Below are 24,446 nucleotides of genomic sequence, written 5' to 3' on the forward strand. Positions count from 1 at the left end.
TGAATGCATAACCTTCTTAGCTACTAGATAAAAGAGCAGCTTTAATTAGCAAGCATCATGATTTGAAATGAGCAGCATACAGACTGTAATAATTAGATCTTAGAAGGCAACTGTATCATTTGATAGATGTCGCAGATATCACGTGAAAGGACGATTCTGAGTAGCAGGATATTTCTTTCTACATAACGTTAACTTGCGATCAGGCGTTCATTCGTTTTCGGCGAACGGGAAAACGAAAAAAACAAAAACAAAAAAACAAAAAAACAAAAAAAATGTCTGATCGCTGATTAGCATTACGTTAAGTTCACAGATGTTAGTAACAGTTGCCACACAACCATGTTATAAAGTAACATGACTGTGGAGGTTTGAAGCTCCATGACCAGAGAAGCTCTCTGCATGGTATTGACTGGGATGTTACTCTCTTTCAAGAGGTGTAAAATCGTGTTTATTCTTAGTGCCGCTTTTGGCGTTCCATTTTAATTTTTCATGGTTGTTTCACCAACTGATACTTAAAATAAACAAGAACTAGTTGTTCTTCAAAATCAACTTGTGAATAAGCTATTATGGCGTCCTTACCAGGCCTCGCTTGGCTCGTCTGGCTTAGTAGGGTGTACACAGGCTCCTTATTGAAATGTACTGTCTGGGACTTATACTTCGGCAGGACAGCGTATAATTCGTCAAAAACGACTCTACTTTGGTATCTCTTATGAGATAAATTCTCCTTATCCGTCAGAGGTAAAAAGATTAATTAGGAGGATAACAGTTTCAATCATCTGGCCAGGTCAACGGAGTTTGGTAGAAGTGAAGTCTCGCCCTTCCGACCACCCCTGGTGGCGGGTCGAGGCCGCACACTACAGTTTAACACGCCTCTCGCCCTATCCTCCCATAACTCAGCTTCCCTTGTCAGGGTAGTTGTGCTGCAGTAAAGTTGGAAGGGGGTAGTGGAGGGAAGACAGGGGGATCAGAACCTTCCGCTTCCCGTACCTTTATCTTCTGACTCCCGCCGTTGTCCGTCTTGGTCCCGTCCCCTGTAAATAAGGAGACTCAAAACACATCTTAACATTTAGCTGCGCAATCCTTAGGCGTTCCTTTTCTTTGTTTTCAGCTTTGCTCCTCTTACTCACGTCTTTTGACAGCTTAAGCGACAACATTTCATGACCTATGACGTAGGAAGTACGCCTCAGTTCTTAAGCCCAGTGGCGAATTTTCCTTTGCTTGTCTGCCCAGAAGTCACAAAATAAGCTAAATGCAAGCCAAATAACATTTTCGGTTTTTGTTTTTGAAAGTATTTAAACGCTTAACAAAAGACAAACATTAGCATTTTGCGTTTCTCTCCTGATTCCCGCCCTCTCAGATCTCCATCTTCTCGCCCTTTCCTCTCCCTGTCCCCCCCTCCAAACAGCAAGGGTGTTTTCAATAACATGTGTCTACATCACTGTAAGAGCTCAGTCAAACAAGCGCTTCTGGGACCGTCGGGGTAACAATGGTTTAAAGGTCGAGGTTGAAAACAGAAACAGGGATGGTTGGGTGGGTGCACCCTTCATGTCGGAGTCCTGAAGCGACGGGTAATGAACATCGGTGGAAAAAGTGGACTAAAAACAGATGTGATATTTTTTCATGTTACCTTTTTATCATGGAATATAAACAAGTTAGTTCTGGGATAGCATTTGTTTACTCCCAGAAGATACATAACCTGAAAAACTACAATAAACATGCTTGCGCCTGGAGTCTAATAATTATAAATGGCTTCGTCTTGGGTTTGCTACATCGCCTCAATAACTACTGTAATATTTAATTTACAATACCATATTTATATTATTCAAGTTTTTGAGCTATATGTAATTGAAATTTTTTGCCCTTGAACTCGAAACGAATGAAAAGTATGAGAAGAAAATCCCTACACCTGTTCCGCTTCCCATTAAAACGCCTATATGAAGTGAATAATAATTGCTGCTTATTTGAGAGGCTTTTCAGAAATGACGACATATTAGCTTGTTACAAACTTAAGCTATAAATATCAATGACCTTAAATTTTATCAATTTATAGCCTGCATATGTATAAAAATAATATTCTATTCACCAATGTCTTTCCGGAAGTAATAATAAAAATTATTGCGCTTTAGCCCTAGACTACTGACTTTGCGAACGTTTTTTTGAAGAATTCCAACAACGTCTGTTTATATTGCTCTATATAAGGTGACGCCAGGAATGTCAGCCTCGGTGTTTTTCTCGTGTCTAGGTTTCAGCTAGCGCCCTGTTACGATATGGATCCCTAATTATAACTTATGTCAGTCTTATAGCTTATTTGTTGGTGATGTTTTTACGTCGGAGAATCTCTATGATACTGTTGGAAATGTTTCCTGGAGTAATTTTCATTTGAGTGTCTAAAAGTAATTGGTTTTGCATCAACTACACTACACGATTGACTTAAAAAACTCACGCCACTTTTTCATCCAATCAGAAGTAAAACAAAACCAATCGTGACTCGCTCGCTCACGTTTTCTCGCGCTTTGTGTCAGCTACACGTAATTACTTCGAGCTTTGATTGGTTCACTGGATTTTCCGTGTCCTTTGTGATTGGCTAGAGTGATTATTGGTTTTACGACACTCAATTGAAAACTGCTCTTTGTGTAAAACTGAGAGCCATTATACGTAAACTCTCTGTTACTTAAGTAGACCACAAGATGAGACTTAAGTTTGTTTTCATCCTACAGACCTCGCTCTGTGTTTAAAATTGCTATGTCTTTGACACTGTGCTCGGCATCTCGCTGTTATATCCTCTTCCTCCGTTGTATAACCGCGGTCTAACATTGGAATAGTCAGGTCGCGGGTCGTTGTTGATTGACACGCTCCGCCGTCGTTCGGGTGATGGATTTTCCGTTGTTTTGTCCTTCACGGTGTTTGCTTCACTAACTGAGGACAGCCGTGACCGGACGTGAGAGTAGTCGTTTTTGAAGTTAGGAATCTTTTTAACGCTTTTCTTACGCGCGTAACTACCTGAGCCAGTGTCGATTTTGGACGCGGCATTCCATTTTAATTTGCCATACGATCCTATCTTTTTGCGCCTCCTTCCTTTGTTCTTCCTTGCACCGTTGGTTTTATCTTCTTTACCGTCGTCTTCGTCTCCATCGCCTTCATCTTCCTCCCCATCGTCATCGTCATCATCGTCAACATTGTCTTCGTCTTCTTCGTCAATCATCTCGATGTTTCTTTCATTATCTTTCTTCCCAACCCCGTTCCCAGCTCCGCCCTTGGGCGCGTCGTTTTCTAGACCTTTGATCTCTTTAGTGGTGTTCTCGCTCTTTGTTGATTCGTGGTTCACAGTTCTGTCGTCTGATCTGATTTCTCCGTTGTTATTACTCATATCTTCACCACGCTCATTGTCTTTGTCATCCGTCTTTCTCCCGTTCTCATCTTCTCGTAACCCACTGTTCTTGTTGTCATCTTTATTGTTGCCATTCCTGAGAAGCCAACTTGAAACTTTTCCGTGAGCGTCTTTTTTACCTTCGCTATCCCCTTTTGTTTCTGTTTTCTTAGGAGCAGATGTATTTTCTTGTTGAACGGATACTGTCACGTTTGTTAAAGAAGCTCTCCGGCTGTCCTCTGTGTTATTTTTAATGCTTGTTGTTTTGTTGCCTTCACCATTTTTTTCTTTGTTGTCATCCAGCCTCCCGGACCCAGTAGCCCCTACTGAGGCCTTTTTGGTCGGTTTGCTTTCGTTTTTAGACGTTTCTGAATGATCATCAAACAACCACGATCCGTTAGGTCCAACGGAGTTTTTCTTTTTGCTTCTATCCTGCGTCTGTGTCACATCTGCAGGTTTCCCGGATGTAGTTTCCATTCCATCGCCAGAGGACGTGTCCTTTGCCTTTGCATTTGGTTTGGAGGGACTGGGAGACACCGGAGGGGGAAAGGAGAAAGTAGATAACTCAGTCTTTTCATCTGGAAGGGGCGTGGCTGGCGTTTCAATCAAGAGAATCTTTTGCGATCTGGGAGAGGTTTTCACTGCTTCCTGTAACAACAAAAATGTTCTTTTAGAACGAAATTAAGTTGAAATGTTACAAATCAAGGTATTACAAATAGAAGTTTCGCTTTCGCGGCTCGCACAGTTTTCTCTTCAACCTCGTTCACAGGGTCTCTTTCTTCCGATCCCGCCCCTCTCTCGCTCCGGTAGGGTGGGAAGAATAGAGTCCCTGAGAACGAGGTTGAAGATTCTGGCGTGTCACAACCATATCTCGTTCCCAGATCTCTGTCCTTTTGGCCACAATTATTTTTGGTAGATAGTTCTTAATTTCTCTGCCTCTGTACCAGTTCAAAGCTTCAAACAAAATTTTACGGCAAGTCCATACCTGTTCCAATGCAGAATTTTTCTGTGTATTTACAACAAGCCCACGTGGCTTACGTGTGTCAAGCTCTTTACGTAGCCTTGCTATTTCGTCATCTTTCTGTGGAACAGAAAAAAGATATATTGTTGGTCATATTTCATTTAAAATTGTATAAATGAAGTGAATCTGAACAAATGAAGCGCTTGTTCAGTCATTCTCTTCTTTCCCGAACAGGCTTCCGGCGAGGGCGAAAAAAAAATTCGGCGAGCGAAGCGATTATTTTTTCGCACTCGTCGATTCGCCATCTTTTTTCCGCCCTCGCTTGGAACCTGTTTACAGGTTACTGTCCCGCGCTCTACGTAGGATTTGAACCCCGGGCACATTTAACCCTTACACAGAGCGCGCGGGGAAGGAAGACCAGAGTTCAGAGACTGGACGTTTGAACGCAAATTCATATCTAACTAGTCATTTCGAATCGATTCGACCATATATAGCTTATCAAAACATAACTGTTCTGGTTTACAGGTAGTTAAATTTTTAAGCGTCTTCGAATTATATCTAAAGTCGACTTGAAGTCCCCTCTACCTCCGCGAGTGTTGCTCTGAGCTTGCGCAGTTCTTCGTTCGAAAGCGAAGAAATAGACATCCGTGAGTTCCGTCTGGGTTGAGGGCTGGGAGAGAGAGATGATCTTCTTATTCCTGTATTTACCTAAGGAAAATAAAATTACAATCAGAATCAACTGGAGATTACGTTACTTTAGGCTATTCCGTCGGTCACACTATTCCACCTTACCAAAAAGTTTAGTGTAGAGTGACCTAGCAAGACGAAAAAAAACCCTTGTGATTTCATTACCTTTCGTCTGGCTAGGTCACACTAGTTTTCATCATTCTGTCACGCTGCCTCTCTAGCTCTTACATTTTGACAGTGTTTTGACATCGTCGCTCAAAGTCTCTATTTGGGATATTCTGTCACGCATGGTAAGTCTCGCATGCAGTTTGAGACCATTCCGTTACTTGCGCACAAACATGTCAGGAAAGCGCTAACAGTGCATGCAACAAATGAAGTACAGACGTGCCGATAAGTTGAGTGTTAATAGACATGCGATATCTACCTTGCTTCTCACATGTGAGTAATCGACACTTTCACTAAAGATTCTGACTTTATTAGCCGCACGCCGGAAGCGTCGCTTGCCGTCGGAGCTCGTTAGACTCTCTCCGTCACTTCCGCTTGCGCTTGCATCAAACGTGCTCTCTCCATCTTCGAGTTCCCAGTAGTTATTTCCGTCATCGACCGTCTGTGTTGAGTTACTTTTGAGTGTGCGCTTCTGCCCTAGATTGCTAAGCATGGTGTCTTTCTGTTGATAAAATGGGAAAAAAGGACGAAAAACTTGCAATGAACTAAATATAATAGAGCAAGGCGCACTAAGAGTAAAGGAAGCTGACCACTAACAGTTAAATAAATTGAGACTCCGACGACAACTCCTCCTTTGGAAAGTATGGAGAGGCTTAGGTCCAGACCTGTTTTGTACTAGTTGACATTTTGCTTGCAAACGGCGATGAGCTGAACTAAAAAGTTTGTCGGGCCTCTTTCCTCTTGTTTTCTCATCAAGCTTTTTGGCACTTCCTTAATATCATGAGAAGAAAATAGTCAATACCTTTGTATTTTAAATTGTAACTTTTTCGCCGCAAAATGTAACCGGTCTAGATGGCGGTCCCGATGGGAAAATCTAGACCGCGGTCAATATCGGCTTCAGCCACTTAAAATTAGTGAATTCGGTAGTTCCTAGTCCTTGTGCGGACACAGCCATATAATAAGTTGAGGTAATTTCACGCTTGCAACCAGATATTGACACCCACCTGGTTGAGTTCATTTTTCAGGTAGACTATCTCTGCATCTTTGTCTTGAAGAATACCTCCAATGTAGAAGTCAGAATTGGTCTCCCTTCCGCTACTTGGGGCCGGGTGAACCTGGGACCCGCAGAAAAACGACCGGAGGCAAGTAAACAAGTTACAGCACGGAAAACACGACCAACAGGCAATACAGCAAGCCGATGAGCATGCACAACATGAGCAGAACTTGGCACAGGTTGCACCGCAGGCGCATGTTGTGGTAATTTCGGAGGAGTCAGCATTTCCTACAGTTTTGATTCGTTTCCTTCTGCAGCTCAAACGGACGATCTGAGGAAAAATTGAATAATGTAATAAATAAAATGAGATAATAAGGAATAAGCTGGTAGGATTGTCTCATCACAACAAAAACGATTATTTAAAGACATGGACGGGTTGTCCAAAGGCTGATTAAGCTAACCCAGGATTGGCAGGAATTTTGATCGATCTCATTTTTGCGACTTTTCGGTGAGGTTTTCTGTTTATATTGTTTAGCCTTCAGGGCCGGGTTGTTCGAAAGCCGGTTAACGCTAACCTAGGATTAAAAGTTAATCAAAGTATCCATTTTTCTTGTATAAAAATGTTTTTCATTATTGCTTATGTTTTGTGTTGTTTGTGATTTTTCAAACTCAAACCTGAAGGGCAAACAATATAAACAGAAAACAACACCCAAAAGTTACAAAACTCAAATCAAAATTTTCTCTAATCTTGGGTTAGCTTAATCGGGCTTTGAACAACCCGGCCCAGTTTTTAACTTGAGTAAGCTCAAACTAAACAAAACATAAGCAGCGAACAACATTTTTAAGCAAGAAAAATCAATACTTTGGTTATCTTTTGATCTTGGGTAAGCGGTAACCAGCTTTCGAACCTGACCCTGCCCATATGAACGATTATGATCAGATCATTCATATATTCACTGTGGTCTTGCAAAAGCAATTATATCATAACGATTTCATAGTAGCAGCAAATGACAGCTTTCTCAACGTTAATAACAGTGAATGTTTCGTTTATAGACATCTCAGTGGAGTCTGTTTTTCACTGGAAATCACAAAAGACGTACGGGTCTAGCCGTCTAAATGCCGGACGTCCTGACGCCATCGTGTATTACAGGAATAATTTTATCCTGTCAGTGAGTTCCGCGCTTACTTGTAATTGTCTCCACCTAAATTAAAAGAACTTATTCAACAGGCAATAATAGGCCCATCTTTACTTCGGATCCCTTTCCTCTCCCACCTTCTCTTGAGCACATTTTTAGTACTATTCTTTATACATGTCTCTGGTGTTTGAAGATATGATAAACGACTTTTGTCTTACTACTGTAATTACCAAATTTAAGTCATTTTACTTTGTAGCTAAACACAGTTACTATGCTATATACCTTGTTAATGAAGAGCAGAACCAGAATGAATGTTGTAGCGATAATGACAAGCGCGCCAATGACGCCATAATAAACATTTGGGTACATGGTGGTCGTGAAGGCTACAATCACTCCAACCACGCAAAACAGTACCACTACAAACATACAAGATACACAATGCTGCGTGTCGTTCAGCGCTGGAATGTACAGCCGCCTTGTTTGCCAAGCGAGGAATCCACCAGCAAGGAGAAGTAATCCTTTGATCGCGAGGATCACCACTAGCCACAGAGTCAAGTCTGTGCAGTCGCACTGCTCCACGACTTCAATCTCTGCACGGAATGTGTCAGCGGTTATCGGCTGAAAGAAATAAAGTTGAAGGGAATTTTATTGACGGAGCCTGTTACAACGTAACAATCCTTAGTTCTTAGCTCAATGGAAAACCTTTGAATGGACTCTGATATCAAACAAACACGCAATTTTGGCGTAACTTAGTCATCGAGGGCTAGTACAAGAACTTATTTTCCTTCTCTGCTAAGTCACGGTTTGCGCGCATCTTGAAAAGTTTAGCCTAAATTTTTTAAGTTCTTCGTTTGTAATCCGTGTTAATCTTTTCTATCCTTAAAGTGCCCATAATGTCAAAACTTTTTTTTCGCTCATCTAATTCTACATTTCACCTAATGAGCTTCTGCGAAAAAAATTTTCGATTTGGATAAAACGCAATTTTTTTACGAATCTTTACAAAGTTCAAAATTCTATTTTCTTGCGGTCGACCCCTGCCGCTGATCACAAGAATAACGTGCTCAAAATAGCCACGAGACTGATGCCTGTGACGTAGGTTCACGAACCAACGATGAAGACTGATGTTGTTTTCTGGATTATTTACGTTGCTACAAAGAGCGGCAACGCACCTTTCCGGCATTTTCAACTAAATGTAGACAACTCTGAAGCAAAATTTCCACTTGTTTTCAAGTCAGATAAGTCATGACCCAAATCACGTGTTCCTGAACCTACGTCACGACTCCGTGGAAGACTGGTGCAAATAGTGGACCAAAATGGCGGCAAATTTGAACGTCTTTGAAAACTTATAAAAAAATTGCATTTTGTCCAAATCGAAAAATGTTTTCGCAGAAGTTCATTAGGTGAAATGTAGAATTAGATGAGCGAAAATTTTTTTTGACATTATGGGCACTTTAATTGACCATCCTTGTTCCTTTATGGTGTACTATTATCTCTCTGGTGTTTTTTCTATCTTAGTAAAATATATTATTTTCCACTCAGTACTATCTTAGTAAATTACCATTTTATTTTCTTCAATTTAAAGGTAGTTTTGTACGTCGCCAAAATAACAAAAACCCGTGACTGAGCCCCTTCAACTATCTTTTCGGACAGCCTTAGATTTGTGATGATGACATGGTTTAAGTGTATAGCTTACCTGGAAACATTCATACTCCGGTTGTGACCTGACTTGTTTAAGGGTGCGATACAGGGGATCGTTTGTCTCCCAGAATGCCAGGATGATGACGTCAATGATGAAAAGAAAAACCAGAGCACCAAACATCCAAAACAACATCACTTTCTACGAAACAAAAAATAGGCATTATATGTAAGTCAGTGGACTCAGCTCATGTACTTCGACTATAGAACAGAAAGCACCTTACCCTACTCCTAACGAATCTTTCCTTTAGGACACTGTAAGCCATCCATAGCTTAGCAGTCAGGCCTCCTATTGACAGAGTGAAACCGATAGCAAATGTCCAGGAACGAGCCTACGATATGAACCGGAAACATGAGTTATAAAAATAATGGCTCATTAAGTATATCCTACTGAGCAAACTTCTTCAGCTTGACTAGAATGGGTATGACATTTTCTCATAGACATTTTTTCCCAGGCTATCTCTTTCTCTTTCTCCCTCTTTCTCATTACTCACTACCTCCTCCCCTATACAATCCACAAGACGGCTGCCTTGTTAGAAGTTCTGACAAACACAAAAAATATAGGTACTTTCGAAAGCCAAATGAGAAGTGCGCATCGTTTTTTTTCTTTTATTGTCATCTGCTAATAATGTTTTAAAGTTTTAAATGTAGTCTGTGGTGTTTGAACTAAAATTTTAATTTTGTCTGAGGCCCCGTCCACCTTAAGCCGGAGAAATTTGAAAACGGAGATTTCACTCTGAAAACGTATCGAATGTTTTCCGTTCACACTACGCCGGAGGAATATAAAAACGCAACAATCACCGGTCATTTTGGATTTGTGTTTGAGGAAAACTCGGTCAGGGAAATCACATCTCGGATTATCGCAACGTCGTCGTTTTCGGAAGCTCCGTTTTGAAAATGTTTTCCTTCCACACTAAAACAAAAAGCCAGCGTTTTCAAATTCCTCCGGTCTAAAGAGCGTTTTCGAAAAGCTCCGTTTTCATGACGGATTAGTGTGGATGGTAGGCTTAATCACAGAAATAAAGCTGCGTTTTCAAATTTCTCCTGCGTAGTGTGGACTGGGCCTGATTTATCTGGTACTCGTTAACTCACCCTGCAAAGGCTTGTGACTTTCTCCTCTGACACCCGTGAGTAATCAAAGCCATACAGAATGACAGTGATGTAATTTAGAACACATCCCAAAATTATCAGCATGCTTATTACTGGACCGGAGTTTTTCACAATCCTGCAAAACCGATATCATATCAGTCACGTAAATAAGACAGTGCGTTTATTAGAAGGGGTGCTTAAAATCACCAAAAATTATTAATCCGCGAGTGTGGCTGGCTTTGAGTTGACTATCTACATCTCATACATCGCAAGGGCCAGTAGGCTAATAATTACTGAGTCATTTTAATTCGAATTCAACCATGAAATATCGGTGATCGAATATTTTCGCTAACGCGCTATTGGTCTAAACACGTCACGTGACTGAATATGCCCCAGCTCAGTAAACTGCGCGTGTTACGAAAATGATTTGAAGGATAATAACCCCAACAGAGCCTCCATTTGGAGCGAAAATATGCCTGGATATTTGTCCGAGGACATTATCTGTTCTTCAAAGCTCGCAATTCACTTCTCGGAACACATTATGCCCGTGGACAAATATCCGAGCATATTTTCGCGAACAAATAACGTAACGGAGGTTATTGTTAATATCATGCTAATTCTGTGTTTTAAAAAGTCAACGCACGAGCTCCACTCTCTCGTTGCAGGAAGAAATGAGCAGAATTGTTGATTACTTACTTTTTCTTGAAGTTCAACACCAAAGTCAAAAGACACAACAGAGCGTAAAGGATTCCAACGGCAGCAAACGCAATCAAGGTGATGAACAGGGTGTTGTCAATGGTACGGAAGGTATAGGCCTCTTTCGTCTTCGTATAGGGTGTACCGGCTAAAATGACAAAATTACTATACACTTACTATACACTTCCAACTGCAACCTTCTCTAAATTTGATGCTCACTCTAGACCAATTTTTAAATATCTTACTATAATCAAACTCCCTGATCTTTATGTCTTAAATATTGCAATCTTTATGCATAAATTCCATCATAAAAAATTGCCATCTGCTTTTAATCATTATTTTACTACAGTTAATGAAATTCATGCCTATAATACGAGACTTGCTTCTAAACAATCCTATTCATTGCCCAAAACCAGAACTAATTTCGGAATCTTCAACATTAGATGTCAGGGACCTAAAATTTGGAATTCTCTTGATGAGTCTGACAAAACATTACTTGATTTTCAATTAAAGAAGAAATTAAAAATACACTTTATTGATTCATATTAAATATTACAATTATTTTAATTAATTCATAAGGATATATTCTGTTCCGCTGTAAGTTTCCATTCTGTTTGTATCTTTATATTTGTGTGTGTGTGTGTAAGTGTGTTACCGACCGATAACTGTCTAAGTAATCTATGTAACTTAATGTCTGCCCATTCTTTTTAGCCCTTATGGTTATTTTGGGCAGGCAGTACTCTATACTAATTTAATGTTTATTGTAATTATTTTATAAATTGTGAGTACAAATAAATGGTTGTTGTTGTTGCGCTATATAAGTTTTAATTACATTATTACTATTATCATTATTATTATTATTATTATTATTATTATTATTATTATTAAGTGGTCCCTGTGAGAAACAGTTTTGGTTTGTTATATAGCTGGAGTTTAGTGTAAAGTAATAACGCAAGAAGAACTTAAAGTAGCCTCTAGTTAGTGGGAGAGCGGGCAACAATTGCATAGTTGTTGCCCACCGAGGCGACATTTATATGCAGCTTTAGTCACGTGACCATAAATCACCTAATAAGAGCGCGGGTTAGATTCAACTAAACTCCAGCTGTATAACAATGCAATTTATAAGCGACTATTGTCAGCCAAGGGGAAGGTAAAATTACTAAGTAACTAGCTGACCAAACTTTGGCCTTGAATGTGGGCAATAATATAGGGCGCAGCGCCCTATACTACTGTGGGCTTACATGAAAACCTCCTTGATATATGGTTAAATAGTGAGTATGCGAGGAGATCGTATTTAACATGAGAAAACTACTCTTTGTTACAACATAAAACTGCAGACAGACATTGGAGATTCTATAAACTTACCGAACCAGTGAACGTTAGACGACGCAGTGAAATCCCTTGTATCAATGTCGAATTTACCAGCACTAATCGTCTTAAACTTGCCGTCTGGATGCGGGATGAAAAATAAAGAACCCAGTCAGAAAATATTCAGCCGAACAACAACACTCAGTGTAAATATTTAGTCATTTTTTCTTGAAATACTGTATATTTCAGACGGCGCAGTGAAAACACTTTCACTTACTATCTATCTACGTTCACTTGCTATCCATGGCAGACACATTTGGTATTTCGTATTTCTATTACATAATAAATATCACGATTATAATTTTTTTCTTAGAAATATTTCAAGTTAAGTCAAGCCAAGTCATCTTTATTCAGGCAGGGTAGCCCTATCAGCTATAGGCTGGTATCAGAAGGGGCCCTGCGTAAAATTAAGGCTACATGATAAAAAATTCAGAATTTAAAAATTACCTTAAAGTTATGTACAAGGAGTTTAAAAATTGAATAAACAGGAAATTACATATCTATGAAGTACTATTTTTCTAGATCAATACAACAAAAGAGAACAACCAAAGTGTATCTAAGTATTATATTGGTAGAAAACTAATGGCTAAAATGAAAACTAAGAGAGTTCTCAAAAATGGAAAGCGACGTGGTTTCTTTACTGATGTGGGTAAATAATTAAAAAGAACCGCGCCTGAAAATCTACATGTGTTTTTCCCAAGCGTTAACTTAGGGTTTGGTAGGTTAATGTCGTTCCTTTGTCTTTTCTTGTAAGTGTGAATAGTGCGATTTCTAATGAAATAATCCGATAAATATGGAGGAACTAAGTCATTTAGACATTTAAAAACTAAGATACTTTTGTCGGCTTTCCTTTGTGTTTCCAAATCAACCCATCCTAATATATAAAGAGCTTTTTTGCAGAGATGTTTGAAATAAATATTTCAGTGGGAATCTGGTAATATCTAACCTTCTATCACAATCTGGTTCACAACAATTGGGTTCTTTCTGTCTCCATTGTCGTAATATCTCACACGTGCCTGCACAAAACAAGGTAAAGAACAAATAATAGAAATTAACCCATAAATAAAACCATTATCTTATATAACTGACTAATCGCCAATGTGACGTTTTAGGGCCAATGTAAAAGTAACATACATTAGTTTAAAATCTCAACTTGCAGGAGGCAGACCACTTGAAGACGACCAAGAAATAAACAAGAGGAAAGAGGAGGGGAAGAAGGCAAAAAGAAGCAGTAGTAACAGCAGCATCAACAGCAGAAGAAGAAGAAGAAGAAGAAGAAGAAGAAGAAGAGGAAGAAGAAGATGAAGAAGAAGAGGAAAAACAACAACAACAACAACAACAAGCTTGGTACTTCTCTTACCCCGACATTTGGCGATTTGAAGTCCAGTTTTTGTGCCTCCCTTCTGAACACATCTGCTGCATTAGCATCTCCGTATGTCAAATTCTCCAGTATTTTTCCTTGTTTCTCGAGCTCAGTTCTTGACTTATTCAACACGAAGGCTATCGACCAAACGGCATCGTAAACATTTAAATAACTACTACTCCTGTTTGATGTGTCGTTAAACGTGTCCACTCTGGCTCGATATTCCTGGATTATCTGCGATCTATTCTATTAAGAAAAAAATACGTCAATTAATCAGAGCTATTTCTTTGCCCGGTTGCACGTAAATGGTAAAGCACTAGAGAGGTACCGTCTCTGACACTCAGCACTACGCATCAGATGTTTTTGATATAATGGGATTACGTTAAGGACATGGTACTAAAAAAATACTTTTGTTGTTACGTTCTGCGCCTCTTAACCTGAGCAATCTTCTCCAATCTTAAAGTCCCATTTTCATTCTTCGTGCCTTACGCGACAGGATAGGTACACGACAAATGTGCTCATGAAAAAAGAGTATCTTTTTTGCGCGCGAACACATATAGTACATACATATTTGTGTCAGGGGGTCAATTACTTCAGACTGTCCAGAACACATCTCGAACCATGGTCATGAAGGCCTTCAAACAAGCTAACGTTCACAAATAAAAGGATGCAGATTGAAAGGGAATAATGATAACAATAATAACAACGAATTTTTAAACAGGATGACCCATCACTGTATTCAACACTGTTATCAGAGGTAAAAATGGGTAAAAAAAGGCGTGCAAAATTAGTAAAAATGTTCACTTAAGCTTATGCTAAATAAAAATCTTGAAGTTATGGATCTAAATTCGATTGGCAGCTCATTAAAAATCTGGGCTCCTTGATAGTGAAAGCTCTTCTTCCTAAATTCAAGGCGAACTTTAGGTAGTTTCACTGATAAACCGTTGTTCCATTTGAGCCGGTGACCATACTTCTCCTCTAAAGGTTTATCATCAGATTTTGGCGCCTGTCAACATTTTTTTTTAATCTTTCTTGTGATTTAAAGGTTACTTTGTACACTGCGAAAAACGAGTTAATCCATCGTGAACTATGTCCTTTAAGTTGTGAAAAAGGGACTTAAAAGCGAATACGCAGCTCGACACCACTCTGACTGACCCAGGAATATGACCCAAGAGATTTCAAGTTTTTGCTGTCTTCCTTACCTTATTATTGTAGCTAAAAGAGTGTCCTGCGGAAGTGATCAGGTTGCTGTGAAAAACAGAAAAGTGGTTTTGTATTTGGCATTTCATTTCAATATCAGAGCATGCGCTGTTTTCCCTTGCTCCGGGTATCCACCACCGGTTTTTGCTGTTAAGGAATATCCAGACGTAATGCGGACCGTACATCTTCTCTCGATAAGCCTGGAAGAATCGCAGAAACGCTGTTTAGTAAATATCAAACTTAATTTTAGTACCATCGGATTATGATGGCAAACTAATCAGTTCAAAGCAATGGTCGAACCACTCTGCCAAGTCTGAACTGGCAAATCCAAACTGTAGGTCACTTCGTAACAGGTTAATTTCATAACACGAACTGATTGCAGTGATCACTGAGGCAATAAAAAATGTCAGGATATTCTTTTAAAATGAACTAATATCAGTCCATTTTATAGTCAGTAATTCTTACCTCGCAAATCATTTTCCGTGCGACGGAATTACGTGGAAACATTCCAAGAATAACGTGTATCCCCTTGTCCTGTGCAGAGACGAAGTAGAATACGATTAAGGACTTCATAGATTACCAGATTTTAAAGATAAGCTCTGCTTAGCTGATGCATCTAAGAGGGATGATGTTTTAGAAAACAGTCCTGAGAAAATACGCGCGCTGATTGGTTAAAAGTCGTGGTTCTATAACTCGATAGAAACACAGAACTAGCACGAGCTGTTGACGTAATTAATGATGGCGAGAGCAAAGAGAATTTACATTTTGATAATCAAAGTTAACAAGTTGTTTTCCTTCTTTTCGTCGCTGTGTTTGCTAAAAGAAATAAAAAACATGTTCTCCGTGTTTCTATCGAGTTATACTAACACTCGTGAATGTTTGGGAGAACTCGCAAAAGCTGTAGAAACACTCGCCTGTGGCTCTTGTTCCCACAGCATTTCTCGTTCTCCCAAATTTCCACTCGTGTTTCTATAACTCGATAAAAACACAGTAAATGTTTTCTATTTCTTAAATGGAACGATTTTATCGTCATATTCAGTTTCGGAATGTGTACTAGCTTTCTTTTTGGAAGCTCAAAAAAAAAAAAAAAAACCAACCAAACAAAAACAACAACAACAACAAAAATAACAGAGTCTATCAATAGCTAGGATAGTAAAAAATCATTAAAACTCATTCATACATTGAAGCGAATCTCACGGAGAAAACTTTTCTGAGCTTAAAAAAGCTGAATTAAAAACTCGAAAGCTCTACGCACCTTCAATGTCCTGATAGCCCGCTTCGGGTCATTGTTCTGTAGTCGCACCTCTGCTAAGACTTTGATGTTCTTTTTCCTCAATCTGTCTGCTAGTTGGTTGGATAGCTAAAGAATAGAAAAGCATCAGAGAAGGTCTTATTGGTGCTCAACTATAAATCACATTAGGGATCTTTAAACTTTAATTTTAATATGAAACCACCAAATTTTCTTAGTTGCATGGTCTATCACTATATTCCGTTGTGTACAATTTCTGTTAAGTTGTCGCACCACTTCCTTCGTTGAAAACGGTAAAAAAGAAATTGGTGGCCTGGAAAGTTACCTGCTGACTAAGACGACTGGGTTGAGTAACATATGCAATGTAGGAATTCAGTTTAAAAAGAGTATATTCTGGCGTCGGGTGAAATTTTTTCAAATATACACTGTATAAACAACTACTGTTAGGTTGAAGTACGATCCAGTTTGTTTTACCATATACAGCGTACTGTTCATGATCATTTTTCACCACTGTATGCTGGTCTGCGTGCCTTCATATTAACTTATCTCCATTAGGCAACCGTCTTGTTTTAGTTAAGGCTAAAGTGCAATCACACTTTTAATATTTTACCTGCAAATATTGCAGGCTGTCTCCGTAGATTATTCCCACTTCATCCCATCCGTATTCCTTGACAAATTGTATTCTTGGTTCATCAAGTGAAGCCAGAGATGTTGTTGTCCGAAAAAAATAAGGATATAAGTCTCTTCTGCTGGCAAGCTCCAGATCATTTGTTCCGTAAGAGAACTGCAAAGTAGAATAAAGCATATCTATTTACTGCGAGTTTCTCAGGCGGTGTGCGAGTCTCCAAACTTAAGCACTCGCCCGAAAACTGATCATAAAAGTTTACTGAGATAGAAAAACAACCAAGAGTCATAATAGAAAAACGTACCGCATCATAACGAAAAAAGCACCTCATATAACAAGAAAAACACATAATCATAACGAAAAAAGCACCTCATAAAGACAAAAGCACCTCATCGCGTAACGAAAAAAAACTCCTCATAAAGACAAAAGTACCTTTTCAAAAAGAAAGAAGTACCCCATATAATGATAAAAACACCTCATCGATGTCATAGCGAAAGCACTTCATAAAGACAAAAGTACCTCATGATAAGGATAAAAGCACCTCATACAGACAAAAGTACATGATAATAATAAACCATTAAGAAACAAGGATGGCTGAGGATGGAGAAGATTAACACGGATTACAGACGACGAACTTTAATTGAAAAATTCAGGCTATTTTTTTTAGATGGACAAACCATGACGTAGCTCCTTTAACTCCGCTTTGTGTAGAACGAAGCGGCTAGAAGTATTGTTAATGCCCCTCCTCCTCCCCCCCCCCCGAAAAAAATTGTCAGATTGCCCTTACAGTGCCGTGTACCCCTGTACATTCCTCTGCGGTGCTATGAGAGTAAATTGTCTTGTCCAAGAACACAACATAATCAGAATGGCCCACAATACGAAACAAATAGCCTTCAAGACGAGGATAGATACCTGCAAGAGATTAACATCGGGTATTCCGGAGTAGGCAGCTATTGACTTGGCTAACGAATTTTCGGCTGGTCCCAGCAGCATGATTTTTCTCTCTCCGGTGTTTAGAAATTCGTTGAATACTTGTTGCCCAATTCCAAGACTGCCCTGTTGTACAAATAAAGGCATCATTTTAGAGAGACATTATAAATGTCGACTTCAATGAATTTAATTTATTAGTAATTTTATTGGGAGTGGCCCCGATTAGTCAGCCTCCGGGCTGACTAGAAGTTTTAGACACTTAAAGTTTATTGATTGATTGATTTATTGATTGATGGAATTACTGAGTTATTAAATAAGCAGCGAGGTCCTGCTTGCGAACAGAAAGTCATAATAAAATTTTAGAAGTCTTCTTATTACGCTCTTTCAAAGCAATTTCTGACTTCTGACACAAAAAATTATTTTAAATCGAAAATGAATAGGGCTGGCAAGTTAATTATTCTTTTAATTTCATGCAAATATAGGACATTATGAAGAGTTTCACTATATTAGTACTCATTTTGAAACTGAGGAAATTTTGGCAGGGACAAAAAATATCACTACATGTATTTATTTCACTTAAAGGGAGGACACAGAAACTTAAAAATTGTCAAATGAAAGAACTGTACAATCAAATAAGAAACGTACACGAAGACCACAGGGGTTGTTCGAAAGCCGGTTAACGCTAACCCAGAATTAAAAGTTAAGCGAAGTATAAATTTTTCTTGAATAGAAATGTTTTTGCTGCTTATGTTTTAATTTTTTTTTGTATTTTGAGATTATTCAAACTCAAAACAGAAGGCTAAACGATATAAACAGAAAACCTCACCACAAAGTTACAACACGCAAATCAAAATTCACGCTCATCCTGCAGTGGGTTAGCTTAATTATAATCGGGCTTTGAACAACCCGGCCCTGAAGTATAACATATTCGTAAGGTCTCGCTCTTGATGACGAAAGTTTGCCCAGTTACATAGACAGTCATTTTCGAGGGGAAAATAAAGAAATTTCGCGCGAGACATTCAGCAATTAAAATTTCAGAAAAGCCTTGGTTTGACAAGTACTGGCACCCATGCGGATTAACTATACAATGAACATTTTTATAACTTACTTGAGTTGACTTGACCACCAACTCCAGTTTGTATCCTGGCAACAGACCTGTGTTGTTGTTGATTTCCTCGATGGCCTGTTGCGCCATCGGAAGGCTACCGTATCCATCTTTCTTGCTGAGGTCAAAAAACGCTCCAATGTACAATGTTGTGAGCTGTACCTGTGTTGCATTGCTGCTGCTGTTTGTAGAGATGCTTACATTTGTTGAATTGGTCATGTTTGTCGCTTTGGTGAGTTTGGCAAACAAGAAAAGCGTGACGCAAATGGTGATAAAACTCTGCTTCATTGTCCAATCTGCAAGAAGAAGAAAAAACGAAGAACATCATATAAACGGTTAGCGAAAATTTAGAATTCAAGGCAAAAAAAAAAAAAAAAAAAACTGGCAAGGATTACAGTGGCAAACCGTTGAAGGTTATATATGTATGTAGGCTGTTCCAATTTCGGGTTTTCTGTAGAGTTACTTGGCTAAAGAAATACCTCAATTTCCTTTTTCACGCTATGATAATTAAGCTGAATATTATTTGAAACGACCCCTTAAACCAAGCATAAACGGTTGTTTCATAATGTTCTTAGCTTGATATTAGATTCAATTTTGTAAGTAACTTCGCTTAATTATCTCTTACTTAAGCTCTTTTGAAGGTACCAAGCAAGAAAACTTGATGTTAAACCTGTTTTGTAGATTCTTTCCAATTCACGTATTTAATCAGTTTTCCTTCATTTATATTCATTTTGCAATCGTGAATCACAGTTTACTGAAAAGATTTAAATATGTCAAGAGAACTGAATACACTGCTGTTAGAGCTACTTTGAATTGAGTGTCGTAAAACCAAAACCAAACTAAATACTTACCAATTAGACTACTCAACCAATCTCAAACCAAAAGCAAAAGCAAATTATTAATTGCTTGATTACTTTCGACACTCAACTGAAAACCGCTCTAGCTAAGCAATAAACACGAGCATTCTCTTAACATATTCAGTAGGTATTAAATTAAAACCTTTCTGTCCATTTTTCTAGCCTTTATTTGTAGTTGTTGCAATAAAAAGTAAAACATTTTTTTTCACCAGAATGGTTGGTTCTACTCAGGGATTTTTCCTGCCGTTTTCAATACCTTTTAAGAGATCTCGAGTCCTAGACACTAACGATTTAATGGCGCCTTGCTGACTAAGTGACAATTAGTTCTTTGTTGCAACGATTTCCTCTTACCTTAATGAAAACATGATTGGATTTTTGACTGTGAGTGAAATGAATTCTGTTTGTGTCTGTCTGACGTGAAAGGATGAGCGATTACAATGTGCGTCAAGGGTGTAAAAGAAACTAAATCAAGCGAATTCACTATCCGCATATTCTGTGGCTCAAAGAAACACTGATGCATGCTGCATACGAAAAATTAACTCTTCATATCCTTATTTCACGTACAATCCTCAGGGAATACAAATAGGACAGACCCTTAATGACTTCTACATCCGTATCTTCATTAATTGTGCCTAAGAACGATCAAGATCGCTCCCTCTTAATGACTTTTACACTCTTCTCAATTATTGTTTTCGAGAAGGATTAAGAGCAGGCCTTTTCAATGACTTTTACTCTCTTGTCTCCATTCATTGAGGCTAAGAAGGATCAAAAACAGGCCTCTTCTCTCCATTCATTTGGCCCAGCAAGGATAAAGAAGAGGCTTTTTAAATGACGCTCACAAATTACATTCTTCTGGTTCCACTGATTCATTGTACCCAGGAAAGATCAAGATCAGGGGCCCGTTTCTCGAAGGTCCCGAAAAGTTTTCGCACCCGGAAAGCCCTAGCAAATTCTCAAACTCTATGATTACAGAGCTGATTTATTCACATATTCTTAATGGAAACAGAGGTTCCATTCTGTACAAGAAGTGTCAGGCGTATACACCTCTCTTTCTTTTAATACCGATTGACTACAAATGGCTTTTTGGGCCCGAAAAGATTCCGGGGCTTTCGAGAAACGGGCCCCAGGCCTGTTTAATGACCTCTACATTCTTCTCTCCATTCACTTGGCCCAAGAAAGATCAATTACTTAAGTTTAAGGGCTTCTACAAAGGGAATGTGTGTGTTGAGCTCATCGAAATGCGGCTTGATGTTTCCAGTTGTAAAAGTGCTAATAAGTGTCCACGTATATGCGTAATCTGCCAGCGGTATTTCCCACAAAGCTGGCCGGAGCAGAGTCTATTTTTAACTAGAAGACAAGCTGGCAAAACAGGCAGAACTTTACTAAGTTACACTAATGCACCCTTTTAATTTCTATAATCACAGCCTCTATATTGTAACCTTCCTTAATGGATTAAACTGGGCTTAGTGTGTTCTTCTGGAGGTCGAAAAGTCAGCCAAAAGTAGATCAAAATCAAGACAAAAGATTTCGAATCATTGAGCAATAATCACATATCCAGTGCTTATAACTTGTGTAGTAAAACGACAGACCCACTTTGTGTGAATGACCTACCACTGTTTTTTTTTTAGCATGAATGAAAGTTGTCGGAAATTTAAAAGGTCTCACAAACGTAACAGACGTGATTACTGCGGCAAATATGAGTTAATGGAACACAATGAGCTGTTGGTGTAAAAATGTGAAAAAATAGTGAAAAACGTCAAATTTTTGCAGACGCTTCAGACTTCCAGGACGGCTGTATGGCAGCTGCATGCAACCGTTTCGTTCCGTTTCCTTCAAACCTGGCTCGACGCCTCAATTTTTCCGGTACATGTTTATTGCGGATAGTTCAGTATGATATTGGCTTTTATTACCGAGTAAATTTGTAAACGCAAGTTTTTAAACATTGACGTCAGCAAAGATGACGCCTGGCCCTAAATTTCTAACACTTGCACGCTCTCGAACTCGTTTACTGTTTAGTTCACTTAGCTTTCATCAACACCACCGTGACATCCCTTCCTTAACAATGTAATGTATAACAAACAGATAATACTATTTAGAGTATTCACTTCCACTGAAACAGATGCGCACAAAACATACTAAGGGCATATGATAAAAGTGCATGCAAGTACCTCAAACAAAAAGCAGTCATGAGATTGTTAATTCATCAAACTGAGAACAGAAAATTCAGTGAATAATTATACATCAGATCATCATTTGTGTCTAAGTACGTCAACTTATTTGAGACGAACCCTTAAACCAACCATAAACGGTTGGAAACCCATTAATTTGTCAACTTTGACCAATTTTACTACGTTTAGCTTCAAGTTACGTGACCTGAAAGTTCAGTATCTTTTTGCTACTTAGAACTGGCCTGGAACAAATCCACCAGATTATCCGATGTCTGCTTCACTTATTAACAAACGACACGGCATCAACCCTAGCTAAGTTACATCGGAATTTTGGCTAAAAATTACGCAGCCTAACCCTTTACAAATAACCATCTTCAGTGAGTAAGAGAATCAGTTGAAAGAAAAAAATGGCTCCCTGCTTCTCGACTCAACTGGTGCAAACTCCTCGTGACCAGCCTTAACCAAATACATGGCTTGTTACTCTCTTTCACGACTGAAAGAAGCTACCAAACCATGCAATAATTGCTTTGGATTTTTTCGTGTCACTAGAAACTTAATAGCAACGTACGTCAACACAGCGTAAATAATTGATATACATGTAACGTACCTTTTCTTGTATTTGCCAATTTTTGGTTACTGCATCAAGGGCTCTGTGAGTGTGTTTAATATCACCTCAAGTACTTTCATACGTATATAACACTTCATAACAGGATCCTGAAAGTGACCTTTTTCTTGGGATTACAGTGAACACTAACACCTTTCTGTAGTAAATAGAAATTAACATAACTGAACTTCGTGACGTTATCAGTAGACACTAAATTCAAACATGCCTGTGCATTTGTTTGCATGTGTCACTTTCTGTTATCTAGTGAGAAATGTCAAAATACCAGCACACAAAGCGTTTTTAATAATCGCTTTTGCAAAGCATAATTAATCGTATTTACGGCAAAGCACGGATTAACGGGGCTTAACTCGGTTTTGCTTTATGACTCAATAACGTCAAACATTCTGAAACAACTTACGCATGATCGAAATTTAATCTGAATACAATACGTTCAGATCAAAATTTCCCGTTAGCTCAAGTCTCAGGCAGGAACTCTGAAGCACTTTCTTAGTTTATTCTGCAGAAATTTACATTATTAGCTCATTAGTTATTGTACATCGCTTTCGTCAGAAGTAATCGAGAAGTTGCTTTCAATTCCAATTAATGCATTAAAAGTCACTCAAGACTTTGTTTGACAACCATTTTTCACCACGTTGCTAAATGGTCCCTTTTGGGGTCTAGCAATTTTAGAGGAGTGACTTAGTGTTATATAATTTATTCTTCATTTACTGGAAATTGTTATGGGTGCCCGCAAGATTACACCTAATCCTTCTCTTCCGTTTAATTTAGTTTTCTAGTTTAGCTATTGTCGTTCTGTAAAGATTTAACCGAAGGAAATAAAGATCGCGTCGTGTGTGGTACGATGACAACGCCACGTAATTGCAATATCAGTATATAATAGACTGTTAATAATGAGTGCCCTTTGAAAGAGAATATTAACATAAATTGGCTATTACAACTTGGTTGTGAACTAATTCTCTAAAGATGAAATCGTGATATTAAGAAAAAACCTTGACTTGTGCCTATGTTTAGCTGTCACAGCTCCTCAAACAAATGTGAAGCCAAGAAAATGAGTTGATTTTGACGTTTTTGGTTGCCATAACAACTCCTACGTAACAAGGTCACTTGGTAAGCAGAACTTAATGAAATGATTCTTGCCATAAAAGACGTCCAGTTTTGACGTCAAAGAGCTGAACCAATCGTTTACCTTGTTCTAATCTGTCGCGGAAAAATCTTTTGCCATTCACCAAATTTTGACAGCCTGCAAACATTTCTCTCTTTCAATTCTTCTGCCACAGCCAAAAACACTTTATTCAGACTTAACTGTATTACTTCATGGAATCCAATAGACGACAGTTTGTCTCTTTTTTCTGTCCTCTTTGTTGAATAAACTGAATTCGGTCGGCATACATGTTCGATCGCCGAGCCGCCATCTTGACTTTCGTGCCCAGGTTTTCAATACTCGACGCCGCCAACATTCAATGGCAAATGGAATTAAAATAAAATTTATTGAGTGTAAAATGTAAGCATCCGTATGCTCAATGTCTGCGAGGGAGCCTTTTAATATAATGGTAAATTAAGGACATTCAAACGAGCGTACTGAGAAAAAATGTTATTAATCCCCCTTTTTTTCTCGACTTTGCGAAAAATTCGGATTAGTTTTAAAGTAATCAATGCACTAATAACGGAGGTATCGCTTGCCTGAATCTTCGAAAAAAAAAAAATTTAAGTTTACTGCGGCAAAATCTAAACTATCTGATTCTGCATTTTTTTTTTTTCAGCGAGCCCGTTACAGACATCTGGTCATTCACTGCTCAGTGCCTCTGTAATATCTTGGTGAAGTTACCGTTTTAGCTCGATCCTGGAGAGCGCGCGCGGGCGCTCATTTTAAAATCTACAAATCCAAGTTGAAGGGCATCCATGTCTCAGTCACAACTCAGTGTAACTTCTGTAGATCAAAAGCTGTGCTGCTTTGCTCTTGAAGTTATTGTTTGTCCATTAGCTGGAGACCGAAAGGCTGCCATTACAGATCGTTTTGATATTTAGGCTTTCTATGCTTCGCGCACAGAGCGGCCGCACCGGAGTTTTAATTCAAATGCACTTATTGTTGTTTGCTTCTTCATATTACCTCGACAGCTAGATTCTTGTTCCTTTTCGGTTCTGCTTCCACTTACACAAAGTCAGACGAAT

The 24,446-nt window shown here is 38.7% G+C and overlaps 1 protein-coding gene across 1 annotated transcript; it reads right to left on the bottom strand.

Moving 5' to 3' along the window:
- Nucleotides 1-2,190: 2,190 nt before the first annotated feature.
- On the bottom strand, nucleotides 2,191-22,578 carry LOC145468244 (uncharacterized). Its single transcript, XM_081451915.1, has 20 exons — nucleotides 22,260-22,578; nucleotides 18,631-18,923; nucleotides 17,505-17,648; nucleotides 16,578-16,751; nucleotides 15,974-16,078; nucleotides 15,184-15,252; nucleotides 14,721-14,918; nucleotides 13,516-13,764; nucleotides 13,102-13,171; nucleotides 12,153-12,236; nucleotides 10,788-10,935; nucleotides 10,095-10,227; nucleotides 9,227-9,334; nucleotides 9,001-9,144; nucleotides 7,590-7,925; nucleotides 6,182-6,502; nucleotides 5,437-5,679; nucleotides 4,911-5,033; nucleotides 4,350-4,445; nucleotides 2,191-4,012 (listed from the first exon to the last, which is right to left on the bottom strand). The coding sequence occupies exons 2-20, from the start codon at nucleotides 18,913-18,915 to the stop codon at nucleotides 2,738-2,740; spliced, it is 4,305 nt and encodes a 1,434-aa protein (XP_081308041.1). The 5' UTR covers nucleotides 18,916-18,923; nucleotides 22,260-22,578; the 3' UTR covers nucleotides 2,191-2,737.
- Nucleotides 22,579-24,446: the final 1,868 nt, after the last annotated feature.

Source organism: Orbicella franksi, chromosome 14 (assembly GCF_964199315.1).
Source record: "Orbicella franksi chromosome 14, jaOrbFran1.1, whole genome shotgun sequence".
Classification (NCBI taxonomy): domain Eukaryota; kingdom Metazoa; phylum Cnidaria; class Anthozoa; order Scleractinia; family Merulinidae; genus Orbicella; species Orbicella franksi.